The 23,388-nt window shown below is 41.0% G+C and overlaps 3 protein-coding genes across 4 annotated transcripts; 2 read left to right on the forward strand and 1 right to left on the reverse strand.

The window, feature by feature from the left end:
* Window positions 1-11: 11 nt before the first annotated feature.
* On the forward strand, window positions 12-11,500 carry atg3 (autophagy related 3). Its single transcript, XM_054772860.1, has 12 exons — window positions 12-209; window positions 573-614; window positions 718-767; window positions 1,173-1,243; window positions 2,854-2,961; window positions 5,065-5,117; window positions 7,367-7,448; window positions 7,990-8,024; window positions 8,139-8,291; window positions 8,529-8,656; window positions 10,192-10,260; window positions 10,405-11,500. The coding sequence occupies exons 1-12, from the start codon at window positions 138-140 to the stop codon at window positions 10,484-10,486; spliced, it is 945 nt and encodes a 314-aa protein (XP_054628835.1). The 5' UTR covers window positions 12-137; the 3' UTR covers window positions 10,487-11,500.
* A 133-nt stretch (window positions 11,501-11,633) lies between these two features.
* slc19a2 (solute carrier family 19 member 2) lies at window positions 11,634-19,559 on the forward strand. Its single transcript, XM_054772845.1, has 6 exons — window positions 11,634-12,204; window positions 13,743-14,297; window positions 14,376-14,622; window positions 14,706-14,898; window positions 15,873-16,014; window positions 17,675-19,559. The coding sequence occupies exons 1-6, from the start codon at window positions 12,082-12,084 to the stop codon at window positions 17,807-17,809; spliced, it is 1,395 nt and encodes a 464-aa protein (XP_054628820.1). The 5' UTR covers window positions 11,634-12,081; the 3' UTR covers window positions 17,810-19,559.
* Window positions 19,560-19,719: 160 nt separating this feature from the next.
* Window positions 19,720-22,668, reverse strand: arl6ip6 (ADP-ribosylation factor-like 6 interacting protein 6). 2 transcript variants are annotated; one of them, XM_054772886.1, is made up of 4 exons: window positions 22,347-22,668; window positions 21,224-21,292; window positions 20,999-21,128; window positions 19,720-20,924 (listed from the first exon to the last, which is right to left on the reverse strand). In XM_054772886.1, exons 1-4 carry the CDS (start codon window positions 22,498-22,500, stop codon window positions 20,831-20,833), a joined length of 447 nt encoding a protein of 148 aa, XP_054628861.1. In that variant the 5' UTR covers window positions 22,501-22,668; the 3' UTR covers window positions 19,720-20,830. The 2 variants fall into 2 exon arrangements, 1 of the variants encoding a protein (XP_054628861.1); XR_008569988.1 differs by lacking the exon at window positions 19,720-20,924 and having other exon boundaries at window positions 21,032-21,125; window positions 21,224-21,277; window positions 22,347-22,666.
* Window positions 22,669-23,388: the final 720 nt, after the last annotated feature.

A 23,388-nucleotide genomic window follows, 5' to 3' on the forward strand; every position in this document is an offset into this window, starting at 1 on the left:
ATTTTGATACCCGGAAGTTCTTACACATGTCAGGTGATTCGCTGATGTTGCTCCAGCTTCAATTGAGAAAAGCTGTGTCCAAATAGCTACTTTTTCACCGAACACTTTTATGCTGACAGTATATTTGACCACGCAAGATGCAGAACGTCATCAACACAGTAAAAGGCACGGCTCTTGGAGTGGCCGAGTTTCTTACGCCAGTGCTCAAGGTAAACTTATTTCTACTTCACAAGCTAGCATTGTGCTAGCTGGCTAACAGGAGATGCCTCGTTGACATGTGGAGAGCACAAATGCTGGAGACAGGCATTGATTTTTGTCCGAATAAGCTCCTGATAGTGTTGGGAATTGTTGACATAAATGAGTTACATGTGAATCATATGCGCAGCGCTTGGACCATGCACACAAGTGGGTGGAAAATTAGCGCGTCACAATTTTTAACATTTATGCTCTGTCTCAGTGCGGCCCTTCCGTAACATAATTTTAGCATTTTGAGTTCGAATCCTGCGGTAATTTTCAGCCAAAACACCTCATGGTAACTTTTGATTCTGTTTTGATGTTGTTAAATTTCACAGGAATCAAAATTCAAAGAAACTGGAGTCATCACACCAGAAGAGGTGACTATGTCAATCTCAATATTCTGTCCTTCGTGTGTTAAAACTCTCCAAATGCAGACTCAAAAACGGTATTACGCCACGCCTATATTTGTTTTTGTGTCAGTTTGTTGCCGCTGGAGATCACTTGGTCCACCACTGTCCCACATGGAAATGGTAAGTGTCATTTTGTGCAAAAATGAACCGTCTGCTTAAATGTGTTTATGAAATAATTACATCTTGTGAGTACGCTTAATGTGGGAAAGAAGAAGGAACCGCAAGGCAGTGATATTGGCCATGTGTGACTCTGAAAAGTGCATTACATTGTTATGTCATTCTTGCTGAATTTCACATAATGGTGCAATGTTCTACTGGAGAAACCCAACTTGCGTAACAGGAAACATCCGGCCTGGTCACTTAATTTACTTTCTACAGCACATTGAAGCATACAGCATTTTTCAACTTTTATTTGCTATTGGTACAAAGACAGTGAATGAATGAACTGGTTTAGAGTATGTGTGATTAATTAGTCCAGTCACAGCACACGTGAACAATGAAATGACCTGAAACATTTTCCTGCAGGGCCAGCGGTGAAGAAGTGAAAGTAAAGCCGTATTTGCCCCCAGATAAACAGTTTCTCCTGACACGCAATGGTAAGAGGTGTTTTCTCCAACTTTTGCAGGCCATTGACCTAAAAATATATAAACATGACAAAAAAAATAGATATTTGTGAAAATAAACATAGAAGAAAACCGAACAATATTGATCATCACACTAGTAGTATCCATCGGATACTCGCACGCGTGTTGTGCGTCGGATAGGTAGCTACTACTACCCAATTCCCCAATTACAAACACTTGCCCTTCTGTAAATATATACAAAACACCGTGCCTGCTGACCACTCCAACAGTATATTAGAAATTAGTGTTCCCTCCTCCCTAACCAGAACCACCAGGGATAGGTGAAAATCTGCAAAATGGGTGTCACCCACTTTAAACACTCTTTTAAGCCTTTATAACCCCTCCCAAACATTTTTTTCACAAATAAATTACATTTGTGGGGCCCTGTTTGCGGTATGGTTATGCTCAATATGCTACCACACGCAGTGTTTCCCATACTTCATTTATTAGTGGCGGCCGTAACTGTGCTTCTTGACACACCTCATATACATCTGGTCTGCCAGGGAATACGAAGATGTAGCAGGAGGGAATCGGTGTTGCCAACGTAGTGACTTGCTATATTAAGCATGATTGCAGTACTGTAGGAAACACTGCATACGTGTAATACAGACATCCTCTATGTACGTTGCAATATTAGAAAATGCGTCATTTGCTTATGGGCAATTAGTCCGACATTTTGCTTCGCTTCATGAAATCCATATTTTTCAAATAATCCTGCTCAAATTGCACAGACGTGCTTACTCTAATGCAGGGGTCACCAATGTTTTTTCTTGCGAGAGCTACTTTTAGAAAATGAAAATGGCCACGAGCTACTCATTTTTGTAGAAATGATTTTCATACCTTATTTCAACCCAAACAGATCAAATATGCTTGTTTTACCAAAACATTCACAAAATGCTGGTATCTACAACTCACATTTTATGTTTCAGAATACTTTTCTTTCTACTGTTCTTTCATTATTAACTGAAAACCTGAATGAAAAGCAGGCTTGCGGGCACTTCATGTGGTCGTGGGGGGGCTCCCTGGTGCCCGCGGGCACCACCTTGGTGACCTCTGCTCTAATGCGATCGCTCCGTTACACTCGGGGGGTGCAGACATGCATGCGCACTGCGTGTGTGTGTGAGTTGCGAGGGATTGAGCTGAAGAAACGACATGCATGTGTGCAGCGCAGCCGACTGTATTGCAGTTGCTCATCCACAATTACATTTCACACCCTTTCATAACCGAAAGCAAAGACATCAAAATAGAGACGTGTGGTTTAATTAATGCAATCAAGCGATACAGATGAGAAATGGTAAACGCGACCAAGTAGCGACAGAAATGACTTGCTACTGTGAAAATAAAATAAGGCTATTTTGTTGGTTTAATAAAATAATAATGTATAGACCTGTCCTGTGTCAATCCCTCAATTACTTTTATCTTTTGTGATCTGGCACTATATAGAAAATAAAATGAACTTGACCTTCTTGTGCCATCTAATGTAATGGTAAGGGAAACAGACCGTTTTTATAAAGGGCAAAGAATGGCAATAGAATGTTTTTAAGCATTTCTGAGTGTTTGCACTTTTCTTTGTGGTTTTTCAGTTCCCTGTTACAAGCGCTGTAAACAGATGGAATACTCTGACGAGTTGGAGGCCATTATTGAGGAAGATGACGGCGATGGGGGCTGGGTGGACACTTATCACAACGCAGGTCTGATGACACTGTATCTGCTGATTTACTTTTCACTCTGCGCCTATTTGAAAACAAACTGCTAAATTTAGTCTTATTTTTCACAATTTAAAAACAAACAAAACGGGTTACACTGCAGACCTGACTTGAGCTTCTTATCAAAAATGAAGTGCACAGGAACCAAGAATGGCTGGTCATCCAATGCCATGAACTCCTTCATTTTCCTCGTAGTAGTGTAAGCAAATGTTTATTTTCTTACCAAAAGTACACAAGATGTGGTGCACACTACTCTTATTTTGACGGCCCTCCATCTTGCAAAGGTCTCTTGACTGTTGCTCAAGAGACGAGCTGTATAAATGAATAAAATGCCTTTTGCAGCCTTCTCCTCCATTTTTTTTAATTTACACTGAACTTCCACGGCACCAGCGGGCATCCTGAAACCGTCTGTTGCAGTAGCTTTGCTCTTTTCACTGCTCATAGGCGGGCCGCTGCCTGGCTCTTTGCTCCAGCTAGCTTTAGCTTTAGCTTTAGCCTTAGCTCGATTACTAGGTGTCAGTCTAGCAGGGCAAAAGGGGACAGTAGCTGACTTTCAGTCCTTGGTTGTTCGGTGCATACTTAGTGCTCAGACCATACGCTGCATACTGCATCAAATTGGTCTGCATTAGGCCTGTCACAATAATCGATAAAACGATTAATCGAACGGTAGAAAAAAAGAGGTTGATAATTTTGACACCTTGATAGATTGACGTGCAACATGTACGTATGCCTGTACCATTTCCTCATCTTGCTGTAGAACACAGGCTGGATGACAAGAGGGTTTACTCTGCTTGTGTCTGAGCGCATTGGTTGAATAGTCAAATTAAGGGAAAGAGTGAGCCTCCTGTCAGCTATTCAGCGTCTTTGTCACAGTACATGGAGGCGGAGGCTAGCAGTAGTGATGAATACACTGAGTGCTAGCTAGCAGTTAGCAAACAAACACTAATATGAATGAAAGCACAAAAGCGATAGCTTCTAAGCCCAATGCCACAGTTCCAGTGTGAATGTGCTGTGGGGAATTCGTCCCGGCGTTTGGTGCTTGCTGAGGCATTTGATCGGGGAAGTGAATGTATACTGCCGGGCGGAAGGGTATGTGAAGTGGTGACGCCCCGCGATTCATAAGTGCTATAGTAAGCATCTTCTGTGCCTCACACAGATACACGACACTTCAGTATCATCTAGTGGCTCAAATGTGACATGACACAGTGATCATTGAATGATAAAATTCATGACAATTTGGTCTAAAAAAAAGTCTAAATTAATTATCGTCGATAATTTACAGCACAATTATCGGCAACCAGCAAAATTTGTTATGGTGACAGGTCTAGTCTGCATGGGTGTCATCTCAGAAGGAAGGCTCGTCTAACTCAAACAGTTTGCTGAAGACTAGCAGACCATCTATCCGTTACCATACTTAATTAGAATAATGTACAATAAATGCTCATTTATTATACATATTATACCCGTTTGTTGACACCCCTCCAACTGGCGGACTAACGTCAACATAAAACTGAAATTGAAACCCAAAGTAGCCATTACTTTCACATTTACTTGTGATTTTTGACAGAGACATACGGAGAATGGGCAATAATTAAGGGGTTTTTGTACCTATGGCAGTGTGTTGTCATCGTTTTCGTCCATATGATATTTTATGGTGTTATCGAACAGAGCTGCTGCAGCAATTTAGTTTTATGTCTTGACTACAGTGAATATAAAGCTACCGTACGTGTGTAAATCTTTCTTCCTGTGGCTAACAATCTTGCAAAAAAAATAAATACATGGGTGAATTTTGTTAGTTGCTGTGGTAGAATGCAGGTTAATACTGCCATGAGTAAAGCAGTTGATCATTTATGTTGACGTCCACTGAAGCGGGCACATTTTAGTAATAAGTGAATGAGTATGCTGTAGACAGGTTGTTGACATAAGCGGGGACGAGATAAACTGTGTTTCTGTTTGACAATTGCTCACACTGATAGCAGTATTTTAGTCTGTCGTCAATCTATCCAAATAAAAACTAACCTGAGGACTTAAGACCTAGTGGGATAGTCTTTGTTAGAATACATTTACAATACTCTTAATTGTTTCCAGGTATGCTAGGCGTCACTGATGCTGTACAGGAAATTTCACTGGACAATAACAAGGTATCTGCAAAGTTTGCTGGTTTTCTGTTGTTGTTTGGTATTAAGACAGAGCTAATTCGTTATGGCACTTGGCGCACACAAGTGCACTTTTTTCTTTAATTTTGCCCATCATCCACAATCGTTATGTGAGATATGAACACACATCTTTCCCTTTTCTGTGCATTGTAAAGATATAAAATCAGATGTTCCCCTTACAAAGCTTGCTATTAAATCACCTCCAAAACCCCCCTACAATGTTTTATGGTTTTATATAATAATAATGATTGATTTTTATATAGCGCCTTTTTACAAGGTACTCAAAGCGCTTCACTCGTTCGCCCATGCTGTGACCATGTACCGTAAAGCACCGTGTATAAATCGCACCAGACGACCAGACGCAGAAATTAACGAGAAGTCCATTTTAGAATAGCCGTCTGTGGGTCAGACAGTTGCTTTGACTTTAGCGCCCTCTGCTGTACAGTTGCTGAAAATGCTTGTGTATGCAACTAACTTATCTGACGGCTGTCTGTATTTTCACACAGTGAAACCATCTCTATATACACTGAAGCTACCCTAAGCTTCCATTAAAACATTGCAAATGTAAAATACAATACAACGTTGGAGTTTATTCAAATTCACACTGAAGCAATGCAATAAAATAATAATAGAGAAAAAGAGAAGCAGTGAAACATATCAAAACATCTCTGAAAATTGCAAATTTCTTTATTTTGATATTTTATTATTATTATTATTATTATTATTATTATTATTATTATTATTATTATTATTATTATTATTATTATTAATCTGTGCTTAGCCATAATATTAAAGATCTAGATGCCGAAGTTCAGATTTCTCCTTTATTTTTCTTTTTGAAATTGCTTAGTACCTTTACGCATGTTGATTTGAGATGAAAGAGTTGGCAAGCATTTATGAACTAAACATTTTTTTTCCCCCGCCGTGAGCCTGAAAATGGGGGTGCGGTTTATACACGGTGCTTTATGGTAGTCAGGGGCACCGTGGGGGGGGGGGGAGTTAGGTATAGGTAAATAATTTTGCTATCTGTTTGTGATTTTTTTTTTTTTTTTTTTTTGTAATATAGTCAGAAATCGCTTGTATTTGGTAGTAACAGTAATCTTCCATATTGACTGACCACCCCCGCTATAGCTATATGAAATGGTTTGGTCCACTACCTTCACCGTGCTTCGTAGCTGCAGCGTGTTGCCTGTCAGTTGGCAGTTGTGGCAGAGCAGAGTGAAACCATGCTGCCAGTACTAAAATAATGTCTGGGAGTGAAAAAAGGAACAAGAGAAAAGTGAGAGAAGACAGGCAAATGAAAACCGTGTCAATGTGACCCGTTTTTTTTTGTAGCCTATCCAGTCTGTTTGTCAAAGAAAATGTCCACAATGAAATAAGCTAGCAGAGTGTTGGCATGTTGTGTTAGCCTACATCTCACTCCTTTTTAACCAACATTTAATCAGCACAGGTAAATATTTAGCATGTATTATTAAATTAGTTGTCCCTCCCCCATTTATCCGATTTAACAACAAATGAGTCAGCAGCAACCCGTTTTCCCCCGTAACTTTACCCCTCCCTTCTTTACAAAAAAGAAAAAATATTTTTGGGATGACAGAAATTCCTGCAGGTGCCCCTGCATGTGGTTACAGGTACATTCATGATAACATGTAAAACTTGCAGTATTTTGCCATATTTTGGTCCGTGTAAGCAATACCGGAACTTCCTTCCTGGGCACACTGATTTCACATAGCAACATAGAAACGAACGCTACATCTAGCATTAACTTTTCCAAACTCAGAAACAGTGGCAGCAGCTCCAATATGTAGCGTTACCTTTCAGTAGGGGTTGTGAGCGTGGCGCTGGTGTGCTGTGAGTGAGTGTGTAGTGGAGCTTGTCGCTATCCGGCTGGTACAGTAGCTAGCCGGTGTGGAGTGTCGAGGTGTCACTACGACAGTAAAGTAGTTCTTCGGCGTAACAATGTTGGTAACAATAATAATAGCAATGTCGCTGTAGCTTGGTTAATATGCACGTCACATATAAATGTAAATTATGTACATTTCAGAAGGCTTTGTAGGCATAATAGGTGTGTTTGTAGCTGCCTCTTTGTAAATGTCTTTATATCTTTAGAACTCACAGAAAAGACAGACGTGTGTTCTTGTCTTACATAAGGATTGTGGATGATGGGCAAAATTCCCCAAAAAGTTTTCCTTTTAAGGTGCTCACCGTGTTTCAATTTATTGACTTGATTCCAGGACAAGAACATGAATACCGCATCTGCAGCATGTTGTGATGATGATGAAGACGATGAAGACGGAGAGGCAGCAGATATGGAAGGTAGTAGGGTTGTAATGGTACATACAGTAGAGTCATAATCAGATTTTTTTGTACAGAACCTTTCAGTAAACAAATACAGTGCTGCCCAGCCTTTGGGCAGCAATAGTGCCAAGGAGAAGCTAGAGTCTGGAGACCTGTACAGTCGTAAAAATGTCCTGTTCGGGAACACTTGGCCTTCCTGGTGAAATATGCAAACGGACAATGACAAGTGCATAAGATGAAAGCAGTGTGCCGCCATTGTTCAGTAGCAACGGGGAATGAGCCCACGAACTGGAACTATTAATGCTGCATTTGGGGAAATAAGGAACTTTCATGGACTATAAATTATATTCACTGGAGAATTACTGGTTAGCAGTTTTTATGTTTCATTTAAAAATCGTTAAAGATGCACTTTTTTGTTTTGCATTTTGTTTCCATACTGTACCGAAAATGAAACCTTGTTTATGGCATACTGTTACACTAGATGGTATAGAAATTATAATGGTCGTGTTCATTCAAGTCTCACAGCTGCTTTGTCTTTGCGCTTGTGTCGACCTTGCAGAATACGAAGAAAGTGGCTTGCTGGAAACAGATGAGGTAAGCCTGCTTATTCCACTTTGTGTCTGTGTGCGTGTGCGCGAGCGTGTCTGTGTGTGAGAGACCTGTTTCTCGTCAAGGTGCCACCTTCCCTCACTTGTGTCTTCTGTCCAGGCAACCTTAGATACCAGTAAAATGGTGGAAGCCAAAGTGAAAGTGGAGGCCGGGAGTGAAGATGCTATCCTTCAGACAAGAACATATGACCTTTACATTACATATGATAAATACTACCAGACCCCTCGACTCTGGCTCTTTGGATATGGTGAAGTATGTAACTGGTTGCTATGAGCCAACTCATTATTATAGTGTACATTATTGCATCATTGTTTACTTTCAATCCCAGCTCTTTTGCTTCGTTTTATTACTTATCAGCACATTTCTCAACAGATTGAAATTCAAACTTTCTGAACAATGCAGGGTGTGCTTGAGCAAGGCACTGACGTTATTGTCTTGAGCTTTGACACAAATCGTTTTCTGGTGTGATCAAGTCGTGACGTCTTTCAGGACAGGCAGCCGCTATCTGTGGAGCAAATGTATGAAGACATCAGTCAGGATCATGTGAAGAAGACTGTCACCATCGAGAACCATCCACACCTTCCCCCGCCAGCCATGTGCTCCGTCCACCCCTGCAGGTCAGTGAAGTTGAAAAGTTGTGAGAGAGGAGAGGCCTCACTTTTGTTTATTGTTTTTTTTTTTTTTTCAAGTCAACCTGATAAGTCAGTTTTACAAGTTACGAAATTTGTCAATCATTGACATCCCTTCCATGTGAAACCGTTTTGAATCTCCTTGGCACTCTCGTGTGCTAAATCCTGGGCTGCGCTGTTGTCATTTAACGAGCCAACATGTGGCACGCTTCCTGTCCCACACTCAATGTGTACCGTGAGTACATACTGAATACTGTAAAACCCCTTCGATTAGTTGGGCAATTAATTTAAAATTCTCTAAATTCTTCCAGTGATAAGAAAATGACTTATACCGATATAAGTGATAAACGGAAACAAGCCGAGTTGATGCATGTATTGATGCATTAGCACCTCACGCGTACAGAATCGCAGAATTGGCCAGTAAAAACTGAATTCACTGTTAAATGCGGAATCTCACAGAAATTGACATAATGTGAATGAAATGCTGTCATTGTTAAGAGAAAAAACGTTAGCGTGGAGAAGTATTTACTCAGCGGACCTCTCAATTGTGGCAAAATCATTACAAACACTAAACATATTGAAATGGTTATGAACACCGGTGAAAGTTGGCGGAACCTAACAGATGTGAATGGAAGCTAGCAGAATTAGCTTAGTTTAGCATGCAAGCACGGTTGTGTGTGTGTGCTACTCGGGCTGGATGAGTATATTTTCACCGTTTTGTGTTGTACTGCTTTAATTTAAGGAGCATTTTACAATACCCGATGATGACATGCAGGTTTTGAGTGGAAAAAATACAAGAAGCACGTTTATTCTTGCACCCAGCTCGTCTTACAGGCACACACAGACACACTTGTGCTGTCTGTATAAACAAAATAAAAATATCTTACATTTGCAGTTGGAATTGCATCGGTGATTACATTTTCCTTAATCACAAGCACGGGCATTACAGTTTGTTGAAGACTTTGTAGCAATGTGTGCAGAGGCTGCCATCCCATTAGAAAAGTTAGCCAGGCTACATCCATTTCTCAATTGCTGGGCTAAATTGTCCATTGATGTATTGCATCAATTAATATGAGGATTTTTGCATTTAATTAACAGACATTTTATTCAGCAAGAGACTATAATATGCAAAGTTTGCAAACGGTGATGGCAAAAGGTGGGAACACGACAAATTTGTTCTACAATCTCAAGTGCAAACACAGTTGAGTATAAAGAGTGTGTCATGAAGCGTGAGAGAGGGTCAACGAACACCTCTACACCCAGTCAAAAATGCAAAACGCTTAATTTGGTAGATAGTAAATGCACTTGCTGTATTGCAGTTTGTTACCAGTAAATCAATAAATATGCTTTACAGTCACAAGTGTAGTTACTTATGTGGGTTTTTATACAATACTTCATGATATCCAAAAATATTGTGATACATGCTAAGGTCCATATCACCCAACCCTACCTAGTATCTACATTTATGAATTTTCTTTAATACCTTTCCTAAATCTTCATAATTGATGTACCTTTTTTTCCAGACATGCTGAAGTGATGAAAAAGATAATTGAGACGGTGGCTGAAGGAGGTGGTGAGCTCGGAGTACATATGTATCCTTTTCATTTGTTGTTGTTGCACAGCAGATCAACTGTAGTCTTTTAAACTAACATATTTATATATTTATATATATACAGTATATGGTCCCTGTTGCACCACCAAACAATGCATTTGCCTTCCTTTACTGTGGTTTTCAGGTATCTTCTCATTTTCCTCAAATTTGTCCAGGCTGTCATTCCCACAATAGAATACGACTACACAAGACACTTCACCATGTAGCAACATGGACTATCAAAATCGGTTCTTCTGCCTCTATGATTACAAGCGATCTGGTTGATCTGGTGACCTGGGAATGTTTGTGTTGTTCTGGAACACGTTGCACTGGTGCAGGATGCTGAGAAAGATATGACTCACCGGAATCATTTTTTTAAGGTTGGGGGAAGTCAGTACTTTTCCTTTGGGGGAAGATAAAAATCTGATGCATTCAGTGCTTAAATGTGATGTATTTTGCACGTATGTAAATCACTATCAGAACATTCTAAGAACAGTTTTAGCAGTTACTCTCTACTGTGCACTCAGCTAAGCTAGGCAAACCCTCCATCCATCCATCCATTGTCTGTACTGCTTGTCCCCATTAGGGTGGTGGATGAGCTGGAGCCTAACCCAGCTGACTCAGGCTGAAAGATGACTTACACCCTGGGCTGGTAACTAATCAGTCATAGGGCACATATAGAAATTGGATCATTGACACTCATATTCACACCTATGGGCTATTTAGAGTCACCAATTAGCCTAACAGGCATGTTTTGGCATATGGGAAGAAGCCAGAGAACACACAAACTCCACACATAGATGTTCCAAGAGAGATTTGAAGCTAGGCTAACCAATAAGTGATAATGTATCCAGCCAGCCACGTCCCAGACATTGTACCTCAGATTTAATGTGGTCCATAACATGCTACACTGTGCTTTCATCTTACATTCATTAGGTTAGCAGCAAGTGTCTGGCACTTAAAGTACTGAGGGCTACCATGCTTTGCCTTTTATTGTTTAAGTTTTCAATACGACAGGCTTAACCAAAAAAGTAGCAGCCAGAACTGAAGAAGAGATGGCTTAGCGTTGTTGTTGTAAAGCAGCTGTCATTTTCCTCCTAATACGCTGAATATGTTTATGGTCATTCAGACATTTGGTTTAGTGCATATGTCACTCAGCAGCTTGTGTGGTTAACATGGCAACAGAAATGATCTTTGTGGTCTATTGTGTCAAATAATGAACAATATATACATTTTTTGCTCTTGTTGTTCTATGTTTGATTACAGTATTTTATGTGCCACCTGTGAAGTAGCTTGATCATTTATGAATATATATATGAATAATTATATGAACATTTTTATTGACGTATCAATAAAGTTGCCCGTAATAGCTGCCACTGTTCATCACTTTTCAGTAGGAAAGTAGCTGTTGGCTGCCCTGGAAGTCGCTAGATGGCGCCATCGTCTAACTTGCATACATTTGCATATGCTGTAAAATGTTGTAGGAAAAAAGCATAATCTCTCAGGAGAGACAAAAAAATGTCTCCTTCTTCTTACCTCTTCTTTCTAAATTGTGCACCTGATGGTTTTGACTTGTCTTTTCCATGTTTTGTTGACAAATTAACGGCACTTTTATCATCATAGCCAGATCTAGCGACAAGTTCTGGAGTTCTGGTCTCCAAGTTGGCAACACATTAGCGGCCCTGCGTCCTGTGGTATGTTTTTTAGCGCCAGGTGGCAGCAGTACGCCAAAAGTAGGAAAAGACCACCAAACGAAGAAAATGTCCTCCTGTCACCGCGGGTGTGAGGCGTAAATGTGGAGGTCATGTAAATTGTATCGATCATGTGTATGTTGTACCCCACACTGTGGCTTTGTTTTTATGGCTTCTTTTCAAACCTCCGGCCGTCGGAGCCTTTCCTCACTGCCTACTTGATGGGACCAGAGAAGAACCTGACCGAGGCGCAGGTAAGACGATGAATACTACACGACAAACGCTGCTATTAGAATATATAACTTTATTTGGAGGACATTTTAAAGTGTGTATATGTAAGTGCGTTTAATTTTGTCATACCTTTCGGGACTTATGCAAACAACGTTGCCCGAGTCGAACTTCCGGCCCTCTTTGAGGAAATACATTCAGCAAAACATCGAATCAAGTGTTTCTCTTTCAGAAGACCCCACGTGGAATATTTATTGCAGTCATACCCCCTAACCAGTGTAAAACAATTTTATAAAGCGGTAACACACCGCTGTAGCATCAGTCTAAAACTATTTCTAGTGGTGTTTGAAACGTTTGGAAATAAAAATACATGTACTATAAAAGCTTTGTGGACATAAAATTATTAACTTGAAGTACTCTCTGTCGGGATTGTGGTAAAGATATGTTCTTAAACTTCAATGTTTATTCTGGATTTTTTATTCAATTTTTTAACATCTCAGTTAAAACAAACCAACCATAAACATTCTATATTGTTTTTATCTGGGGTGTTCATTTTCCACTGAGGGCCGCAGACAAAAATCAAAGGATGGGGCCACTTCATATTTTTATGGGATTTTTTATTTGTAAAAAGGCTAAAAGACAACGGAGACAAAACCTTGTTGTAGTATTAGTTATTTAGTATCAACATTCCAGCTTCTTAACATTTTCACTTTTTGCTCTGTTTTCCCCATTTTGAAATCCATAAATCGCCCACTGGCCGCACTATGGAATCCCAAGTAGCCCCAGGGGTACTAGTACACCCCATGTAAAAATAAGTGCATTCAATGACCTTTTCCAAACCGTTTTTGTGCAGACAAAGTAGCTATTTGTCAGTTTTCTACTGGACAGTGGACGTGGTATGTTGTAAATTAGATTAAGCGCTTTAACTCCAAATTCCAAAGGACTTAAGCTATTGTTTCTATTGTGGTAAACCATTGCTAGACAGTGCCTGCACTAAACGGGCACACTGGTTCAGCGAGTGTTCAAAGTAGAAAATGGCATATTTTCAAGTACACAGCTATTGTGCGCACTCAATTGCTTTTTTGACCGGGGTCTCACCTGGATGCTCCAAAAACATCCAAACACAACAGAAAATCAGTAGGCACAAATACTATTCTTAAACTGCTGCTTTTTGTGCAGACAGCGCCCAGTGCGCCAACACCCATCCGTTGGAGATGTCCCGTGCTTGTCCCAAGCCTGCACAAATGGGAGGGTTGCATCATGAAGGGCATCCGGCGTAAAAACGAAATCGTTCATGCAAATGACTCGCTGTGGCGACCCCTGACGGGAAAAATAAAAAAAAAAAAACATTTGTAAATAACAATGTAGAATGAAATGTAAAAGTACAGTATATCCATTTATCCATTTTCTTCTTCACCCGATCACAGCAATGACGATAGCATTAGATCTCTATGAGGTCTGTATCTGTTAGTTTAGTAAAGTCCGCATTTTGGCCAGGAAGTATGTATTGATATCTGTTTATGAAATGATGTATTTACTTATTTAAATGTGTTGCTTTCTGCAGGTTGTGAGTGAGATCTATCCAATCTGGACATATTCCTATCTTGTGTTGCTGTTCCCTATCTTCCTAGCCACAGACTACCTGTGTTACAAGCCTGTGTTACTGCTGCAGGCAGCTAGCTATGTAGTCACCTATGTGATGCTGCTCAAGGCCCAGGGCCTCCTGGCCATGCAGCTGCTGGAGTTTTTCTTTGGGCTCGCCACAGCCTCAGAGGTCGCCTACTACTCGTACATCTACAGTGTAGTGGAGCCTGCTCACTATCAGAGGGTGACGGCCTACTGCCGCAGTGTCACTCTGTTTGGCTCGGCTGCCGGCGCGCTGATGGGCCAGCTCCTCCTCTCGGTGGCCAAAGTCCGGCTGGTGCACCTCGTCTCCACCACGCTCGCATCCGCTGCCATAGCCTTTGTTCCTCCTTGGTTTCTGCCCATGCCCAAGAGGAGCTTGTTTTTCCACAAGAATCCTGAGGGGGTGGAAGAGCATGACTTCGGTGGTGCTCTGATTAGGGAGGGTGACAAGTCAGAGAGCGAAGTGCCTCAAGATCATGAGGAAGTCTCCACGGTGAGTCTGAGGCTGCTCGATGGCTTTCACAAAGTGAATTAGTCCAGGTCAATGTTTTACCCGTTGCCTGTCAAATAGGTGCCCCTGCCCGCTGAGGAGGCGCAGAGAGGCCGTGGTCTCTTGGAGGTCTTGAGGATGTTGTTGACGGACTTCCTGCACTGTTACAGACGAGGTCCCCTACTTGCGTGGTCAGTCTGGTGGGCGCTGGCCACGTGCGGCTACTTTCAGGTGGTCAACTATGCCCAAGCGCTGTGGGAGAACGTCCGCCCCTCCCAAGAATACGACATCTACAATGGCTACGTGGAGACAGCGTCCACTCTGCTGGGTAAGATTCTTGTCACGCCTGAATGCGAATGTTGACAGAGTTCTGTGTGCGCTGACTGGTTGTGGGGTGACAACTGTCTTTAGGGGCGGTTGCTGCTCTGCTGGTGGGCTATCTGCCTGTGAGCTGGTCTTTGTGGGGAGAACTGGCTTTGTGTCTCCTGTCTCTGCTCATGGCAGCATGTCTGCTCATCATGGACCTGTTGGGGAACATCTGGCTGTGTTACGGCTCCTACGTCCTTTTTAGAGCCACCTATATGCTACTAATCACTGTTGCCACGTAAGTACAAAGGGTGGGTGGCATGCCACTTGGGTTTTTGTATATTGTACAGTTTTGTCCTAAACTATTTGGGAAGTCACAGATTAGTGACTAATAAGTAGGGCTGTCAAACATAGCACGTTAATGGCGGTAACTAATTAATTTCATTAATTACATTACATTTTTTGGCGTATTTAATGCATACGCATCATGGCAAGCCACAGCTCTCTGTTATGACGACAGAGGCAGCACAGTGTAGCTCCACACAGTCTGCCGCTCTTTTAGAACTTTATTCTGACCTGAACACATCAACAACAGTGCAATTCCAACACTACAGATGTATCTCCAACTCCAAACAAACACGTCTCTAGTCCATTGGTCAACGACACTTCCTCATTGCCACTAGACAGACTGCAAGATGCATTCACGGACATTCTGAACATCACAACGTCTCCTTTATTATGCGCGTATGTGTGGTCTAAATAAACAAAAATGGAAAGAAAAACAATAAATTGATATTATCATCACTCACTTTGTTACTCTTAATGAGGAAGTCCAATTTGCTGCATTTAAGTATGCTCGGAAATTGCAGAAAATTCACTCGAAACCTGAATTCAACTAAAATGACATGGTGTCTTTGAACGCAACTCCTTCTCATAATAACAGTCTGATTCAAATATTCTGCTATTAAAGAAACCAGTGTTCGGTAAATAGATTTTCAGACGTGTGTATGGTGATTAATCATGTTTAATTAATTTTTAAACTGATTATTATTCAAATTGTAATTATTTGACAGCCCTAATAATAATAATAATAATAATAATAATAACAATAGTGACCAAAACTAATAGGTTTTTATTTATTTATGTAGTTGAAGAACTGACAGAACTTTCTGGACCACATGGCAGTATATGTGTGTGTGTGTGTGTGTGTGTGTGTGTGTGTGTGTGTGTGTGAGAGAGATCATTCTTTCCTCTTTGATTTGGTCTTCCCAGGTATGAAATAGCTGCCAGCCTTGACATGCAGCGCTATGCTCTGGTGTTTGGTGTCAACACCTTCATGGCTTTGCTGCTACAGTCTTTGCTCACTCTGGTGGTGGTTGACTCCGCTGGCCTTGGCCTTGACATCTTCACCCAGGTAAAAAAACAAAACAAAACTGCGATTCAGTTCTGTAAAGATGATGAAGTTTTTCTGACGTAATTGCAACTGACTGGCCACATCCTTGGTACACTTGCACAAGGAGTTCTTGTTTTTACCAAAATAATGCTCAGTTTTGATTGATAGTGTTGAAATGGCCTGCGCTTTGGTGACGCGTATAAGTAGTGTATGAGTGCCCCAGGATGGATGCATGAATGCATACAGTGGTGTGAAAGTGTTTGCCCCCTTCGTAATTTCTTACTTCTTTGCGTGTTTGTCACACTGAAATATTTCAGATCATCAAACAGATTGAAATATTAGTCAATGACAACACAACTGAACACAAAATGCAGTTTTTAAATGAAACTTTTTATTATTAAGGGAGAAAAAAAATCAAAACTTACATGACCCTGTGTGATAAAGTTATTACCCCCTAAACTAATAACTGGTTGGGCCACCCTTAGCAGCAACAACTGTAATCAAGCGTTTGTGATAACTTGCAATGAGTCTCTCTCGTTGTGGAGGAATTTTGGCCCACTCATCTTTGCAGAATTGTTGTAATTCAGCCACATGGGAGGGTTTTCCAGCATGAAGCGCCTTTTTAAGGCCATGACTTTAACTAGGCCACTCAAGTCTTCATTTTGTTTTTCTTCAGCCATTCAGAGGTGGACTTGCTGGTGTGTTTTGGATCATTGTCCTGCTGCAGAACCCAAGTTGGTTTCAGCTTGAGGTCATGAACATATGGCCGGTCATTCTCCTTCAGGATTTTTTGGTCGACAGCAGAATTCGTGATTCCATTTATCACAGCAAGTCTTTCAGGTTCTGAAGCAGCAAAACGGTCCCAGACCATCACACTACCACCACCATACTTTACTGTTGGTGTGATGTTCTTTTCCTGAAATGCGGCGTTACTTTTATGCCAGATGTAATGGGACAAACACCTTCCAAAAAGTCCAACTTTTGATTCATCAGACCAGAGAGTATTTTCCCAAAGGTCTTGGGGATCAGCAAGATGTTTTCTGGCAAAATTGAGACGAGCCTTGATGTTCTTTTTGTTCAGCAGTGGTTTTCGTCTTGAAACTCTGCCATGCAGGCTGTTTTTGCCCAGTGTCTTTCTTATTGTGGAGTCATGAACACTGACCTTAACTGAGGCAAGTGAGGCCTGCAGTTCTTTGGATGTTGTTGTGGGGTCTTTTGCAACCTATTGGATGAGTTGTTGCTGCGCACTGGGGTCATTTTGGTTGGCCGGCCACGCCTGGGAAGGAACCACTGTTCCATGTTTTTGCCATTTGTGGATAATGGCTCACTGGTTCGCTGGAGTCCCAAAGCTTTAGAAATGGCTTTATAACCTTTTCCAGATTTATTGATCTCAATTAATCTCATTTATGTTTTAACGGGAGGGGCAATCACTTTTCCACACAGGGCCATGTAGATTGTTTTTTTTTTTTTCTCCCTTAATAATCAAATGTTTTATTTAAAAACTGCATTTTGTGTTCAGTTGTCTTGTCATTGACTAATATTTAAATTTGTTTGATCTGAAACATTTAAGTGTGACAAACATGCACCAAAAAAAGAAATCAGGAAGGTTGCAAACACTTTTTCACCCCACTGTACATGCTTAAAATGTGCTTGATTGACAGCCCTTGTTTTCCTACACCAGTTCTTCATTTACGGGGGCTACTTTGCTGTGATCTCTGCTGTCTTCCTCTTGGCCTGGCTTTACAACTTGGCTATCCGGAGACGCTGTGATCAGCAGGTCGTGTCCAGAAGCCCGGCAGTCATGGACAGCACATAATATGACTGTCATGACAGATGGACTTTTTTTTTGTTGTTGTTGTTGTGCCACTGTGTTATTTGCTGCCTTGTCCACTCTGTATAAATGCTGCATTCCAGAAAACTGGGGAGTTGGAGAATTTTGACTTCCGAGTTGGTCAAGTGTATTGAAACTTGAAGTCTAGGAGTTCCTAGGCCTTGGAGAGGCATGACAAGAACTTCACTTTCATTTCCATTGAGTTTGAGCATATTCATGAACATCCAATTAGTGATGGCCTGAAGAAAGTCTGTAAGAGCAGTCGGGGGTGATGTTGAGGAAGGCTTGGTTGCGAGATAGATCTGAGCGTCACCAGCGTAACAATGAAAACAAACGACAAAATAACCAAAAATATTACCGAAGGGAAGAAGATAAATTATAAAAAGTAGGGGACCGAGGACTGAACCTTGGGGGACACCGTGAATGATTGGTTAGCATAAAGATTTAACATTGTGACCCTGAAGAAATTGCAAACGGTTGGAAATGTAAGAATAGAACCACCAGGCTAAACGATAGAGGATGACAATGTAGAAAATATAGTACCAAAAGCTGTGCTAAGGTCGAGGACGACGAGAATGGAGGGAAGGCAAGAGTCTGCTGCGAGGAGGAGGTCGTTGGTGATATGAATGAGAGCTGTTTCGGTACTGTGATTGGGGCGAAAACCAGAATGAAGGGCGCGAAGAGATTGTAAGTAGATGGTCCTGGAGTTGAGCGGCTACTATAAGCTCAAGTATCTTGGAAATAAACGGAAGGTTTGATATGGGTTGGTGGTTGACAAGGTGTACTACTACAACTATGAAGTATTGCCATTTAACACTATGGGGTGTGGATATATTGCAATGTCCTTGATTTAAATTTGTTGTCAGGACTGATGAAGGTCAAAAGTGTCTTCACAAACAAAACAACTCCAGCATGCCCCCGCGACCTTCCAAGAGGAGAAGCAGTATAGAAAATGGATGGATGGATGGAAAACAAATACTGCCTTATTCTCATGTTGTTGGTTTACTTTTGGTAATAAGTTAAGTTGATTTCCAACATGCATCACAAGTTACATTGAAGTAGATCAAGGGTGTACTTGTAGTTACACAATTCAACATGTCAAAAGGATTAGGAAGAAGCAGAGTTTATTTAATCCTACCCCATTCTTTGAGTTACAGCATTATTGATAGTTTGTTCACTTCCTATGTTCAATGTTGTACCAGTTTACCAATGTTTTTTTTATAGTAAGTTTGCAGATAGATTTTTCAGTATGTGGAATGTATCCAACTTGACAGCCTTCCCTAATGCAGCATAACGCACTTTGTAGTTTGCCCAGCTGGTGGCGCAACCACACATCAGTCACTTGCTAGTTTACTTCTGCCACTCAAACCACAGCAATAAACACAATCGTCAGCGTCAGAATGACAAACCAATAGTTAATCAATAGAAAAGCGTACTACTATTTTTAAGCGCAGTTTTGGATGAGTACATTTGAGCCTTCGGACTTGAAACCAGCACAGCACTTATGTGTCCTTTCTAAGCATCAGCATGTTAATTTACCATGCCACTGGAAAATAAAGTATGTATCTTCATGCATAATGTGTTATCGTGTTAATGAAGGTTGTTTACATTTCACTGTGAGCATCAGTACACAGTACACACACCGAAGGACGTCTCCTATGTGGGTGGTGCAGCTGACTGCCGGAAGTCGATCACAAGCTCCTTGAGTTCAAGTGCACACGAGTTGGCGAAGCCTGTGATGACTTCCCTGTATTGCTGCCCGTTCCTCTCATACCCACCACTGCGGAGTCGTTTGAGAACTACAGATGCCAGTGGCTGGAGTTGTGTATGAGGTGTACAGTGGTTAGGAACGGTGTGAGCGCCATCCCCTGGGGAGCCACTGTGCTGCAAACTACCTCATCCGAAGTACAGGTGCACAGCCTTAGGTGGTTGAATGGTCTATAAGGCCAGGTGACGATCCTCTCTGGCCTCCTTCAGTGTCCCTTGCAGCGGTGCCAGTTGGATGGTGTTGGAAATCGCTGGAGAAGTTGAAGAACATGACTCTAACCGGCTCCCGGTGGTCTTATTCACTCTGGGCCCTTACATTTATTTATTTGAACGATTCCTTTTCTAGGATGGAATGATAGCACTATTCATCTTCAATGATTTTTAAAACAAACATTGGGTGGACACTTTAATACATTTTAAGTTTTTTTTTTACAGTGGGTCAAAATTACAGTATATATTCAGGTTCAAATACATGCAAAGATTATACCTAAATCTTTTTAAATGTTTCTGAAAGTTCCAGAATGCCCTGACCTAACTTGACGTCAGCGGATCACAAGTGACTGCAGCTGATGGTGTCTCTTTGGCAGCATAAAAGGATGTGTTTAACAGGACTCACTGGATCTACCAAGATTCAGAACAATGGCAAACATTCAAGGAACTCAGAAGAATAATTGGAGATTTACATAAATTGGGTCTTTTGAAGCCATTGCAGAACTGCAGATTTAAATAAGTTATTTGGATGTACTGTATAGCGACTTTGCCAAGGTCTAGTAGAAGACCCATACTTCACACACCGATGAAAGGAAATGGTTAAGATGTCCAGGAACCACCAAGGCTGGAGCCTACCAAAATACTGAATCTGTTTTAAATCCAAAAAGCATATCACGTTTGGTTTTTGCATTGACGTCGGAGTTATGGGTCAAGATTAAGAGCTTGCAGAGAATTTAAAGGTCATCACATTTCTTCATGTACTCTGGGTTCAAACAGTAGGTAGTATGTACGTAAAGGTTAAAAGGTCTTGTTTTGAATGTCTGCAAACAAATTAACTACAACTTGCTTTTGTTGAACCATAAATACTTAAATGTACACGCTTTAGTTCGTAATCCATAATGACAGTGGATTTTATTATTTGACATACTGCAAATGGGAAAAATAACCAAGTTTAAATGTGTAACACTACTGGAGAGAACTTTGTTTTGCAGGCAGTTATATGATATGATGATATGATATCAGATATTGTCAGGTCATGCTCCAGATGACCGTAAGCGATGCCATGACTCCGTTAAGGATAGCGACACCATAATCAACGAGGAAACCTTGCTCAAGGGTGTCTCTGGAAGAAAAAAGTGACTAAAGTGGGTCTCCGCAAATCTTGCACATTTAATTAAATATGAATTGAACTTCTACCTGCATAGAAGTGTGACTGTTGGTGGCACTATGCCTGCTTTGTAGGAGTTTAGGTAGGCCACAGTCCATGAGAAGAAACAGCAAATGGATCCTGCCAATAGTGACAGAACCAGGATACTCCAGAAACCTGCTTTTCACAAAAATCTAAATTATTCCAAGATTCAAGCCAACAGATACACAGCCATCGTAGCCACTTCTAAGAAATTAGGACTCCCAAATACTCACCCAACATCCTTACCTCTGTCCCATCCTCTTCAATGACCCTTTCTGCCCGCAGCTCTGCAACAGTCCAAACTTTATTGGATGCAATATAACAGTTATTTTACACACACGCACACAAACACACAATGGACATGAATGAAAGCAGACAAGCTTATTGAATTTTTGAACCAGCAGCTTAAGTGATTCTAGGGGTGGGCGGACCTATCCCACCATCAACAGTATCGATATAAGGGTAGCATCAGTATGTGCATCAGTTACCGTTGTGTTTATATATTGTTGTACTGTTTACAAACAAGAATTCAACTCAGGGAATAAGTACCAGAGGGTTTAGGGGACAAAAACCTAAGAGAATTGTAGGAGAGCCAATGGTAGTTTTTGCTTGTGTTGAGTAGTTATTTTGCACTACTGACTGTATTTTGCACAAATTGTATGTAATTATAGTTTTGATAGGATTACAAGTGGCTGAGCGGTTAGCATGTTGGCCACACACTCAGGAGATCGGGAAGACCTGGGTTTGAATCTCTGCTTGGTCATCTCTGTGTGGAGTTTGCATGTTCTCCCCGTGCGTGTGTGGGTTTTCATGTTAGGTTAATTGGCGACTCTAAATCGTCCATAGGTATGAATGTGGGTGCGAATGGTTGTTTGTCTATATGTGCCCTGTGATTGGCTGGCCACCAGTCTGAGGTGTACCCCGCCTCTCGTCCGAAGTCAGCTGGGATAGGCTCCAGCATACCCCCATGACCCTAGTGAAGATAAGCAGCATAGACAATGGATGGATAGATGGATATGATTACGTTGCCTAATATGGTAGTGTTTATGTTTTTATAGATTATTCAGTTTGTTGATAAAAATATATATATTTTTTGCCCCAAATCTTTGTCCTGTGTTTTATTCCTGCTGTAATTATGATCAAGGGTGAAAATCACAAATCCACTCAATGACCTAAAAAATCTCCAAGTAAAGTATCGGTATCAGTATCGGCAGTACTGGATGTATTTACTTGGTACAGGATCATCAGAAGTTTTGAAGCCTATTTGACGAAAATTTTGGTTCGTGACATTTACAGTGAAGTGTGTTTGCGGCAAAATGTTCAAATGTGCGAGAAAGCACTAGTGTGGGCGCTTACCTTGCAGTATGGGGTCCAGGAAGGCGCAAAACACACCGACAGCAACCACAGCTGCGGCAGAAACAAGGACTGACAGCAGCATTTCTGGCCACAGTTTGAATTTGACCGAACCTCCTACTCCTCCGACTGTGCCAGTATGCGATAGATGCTCCATTTTCTTGTTTTTCAAACACCAACACACGTGGTGTCACCCTATAAAAAGTAAGCATTCCATGGCGTCAACTTTGTTCCAAAGGACGCTGCTTCACTTCACCAAACACCTGCGGCAGTTCAATTGGGAAAAACGGCCAACTTCCGCATTTTCTTCTTCGATGGCGGCTTCACGGCAGCCGAAGTATCCATGACGTCACTCTGCTGCCATCTTGTGGCGGTACGGAAGCCTGTCATTACGCAATACGTACCGGAAAATCCTACTTTCATGTCTGCGTTTTCATATCTTTGTGAGCAGGTTTTCTCTGTAATGAGCATAAATAAAACAAAGCTGCGCTCAAAACTCACACACAAAAACGTGCACAACACTGTTCTTTTTGGCAGCCATTTTATTTTTAGTCTTAATCTTATTTTTTTTTTTATGAAATTGCTTATTGTTTTAGTCACATTTTAGTCAGCTCTATTGTGATAGCTGTAGTCCAGTCTTAGTCGACAAAAACTAGAAACATTTTAGTCTAGTTTTAGTCAGTTCGGTTTTAGTAAAAATAAAAAAAATACCTAAATACCTATAAAAAATATAATAATAATAATTTAGTAATAAAGTATTGGAAATTGGATGAGGAAAAAACAAAGAGGGGAAACAATTTGGTTATACAAAGTACACCTGCAAAAATCAAATGTAGGTATAGCATATCTTGAAACACATCACAGACACGCATGTGTGTACATATTACAGTATATACAGTATATGTTTATTCTGCTATACTAGCATGTTGTATAAATATACTGTCATTGCCTTAACTATCAAACAAGCATAACAAAAACACATCTGCGATCTTGCTCTTTGGGTCACGACCCAAAGCTCACAGCCATAGGTGAGTGTAGGAACACA

The sequence above is a fragment of the Dunckerocampus dactyliophorus genome, chromosome 1 (genome assembly GCF_027744805.1).
Source record: "Dunckerocampus dactyliophorus isolate RoL2022-P2 chromosome 1, RoL_Ddac_1.1, whole genome shotgun sequence".
Classification (NCBI taxonomy): Eukaryota; Metazoa; Chordata; class Actinopteri; order Syngnathiformes; family Syngnathidae; genus Dunckerocampus; species Dunckerocampus dactyliophorus.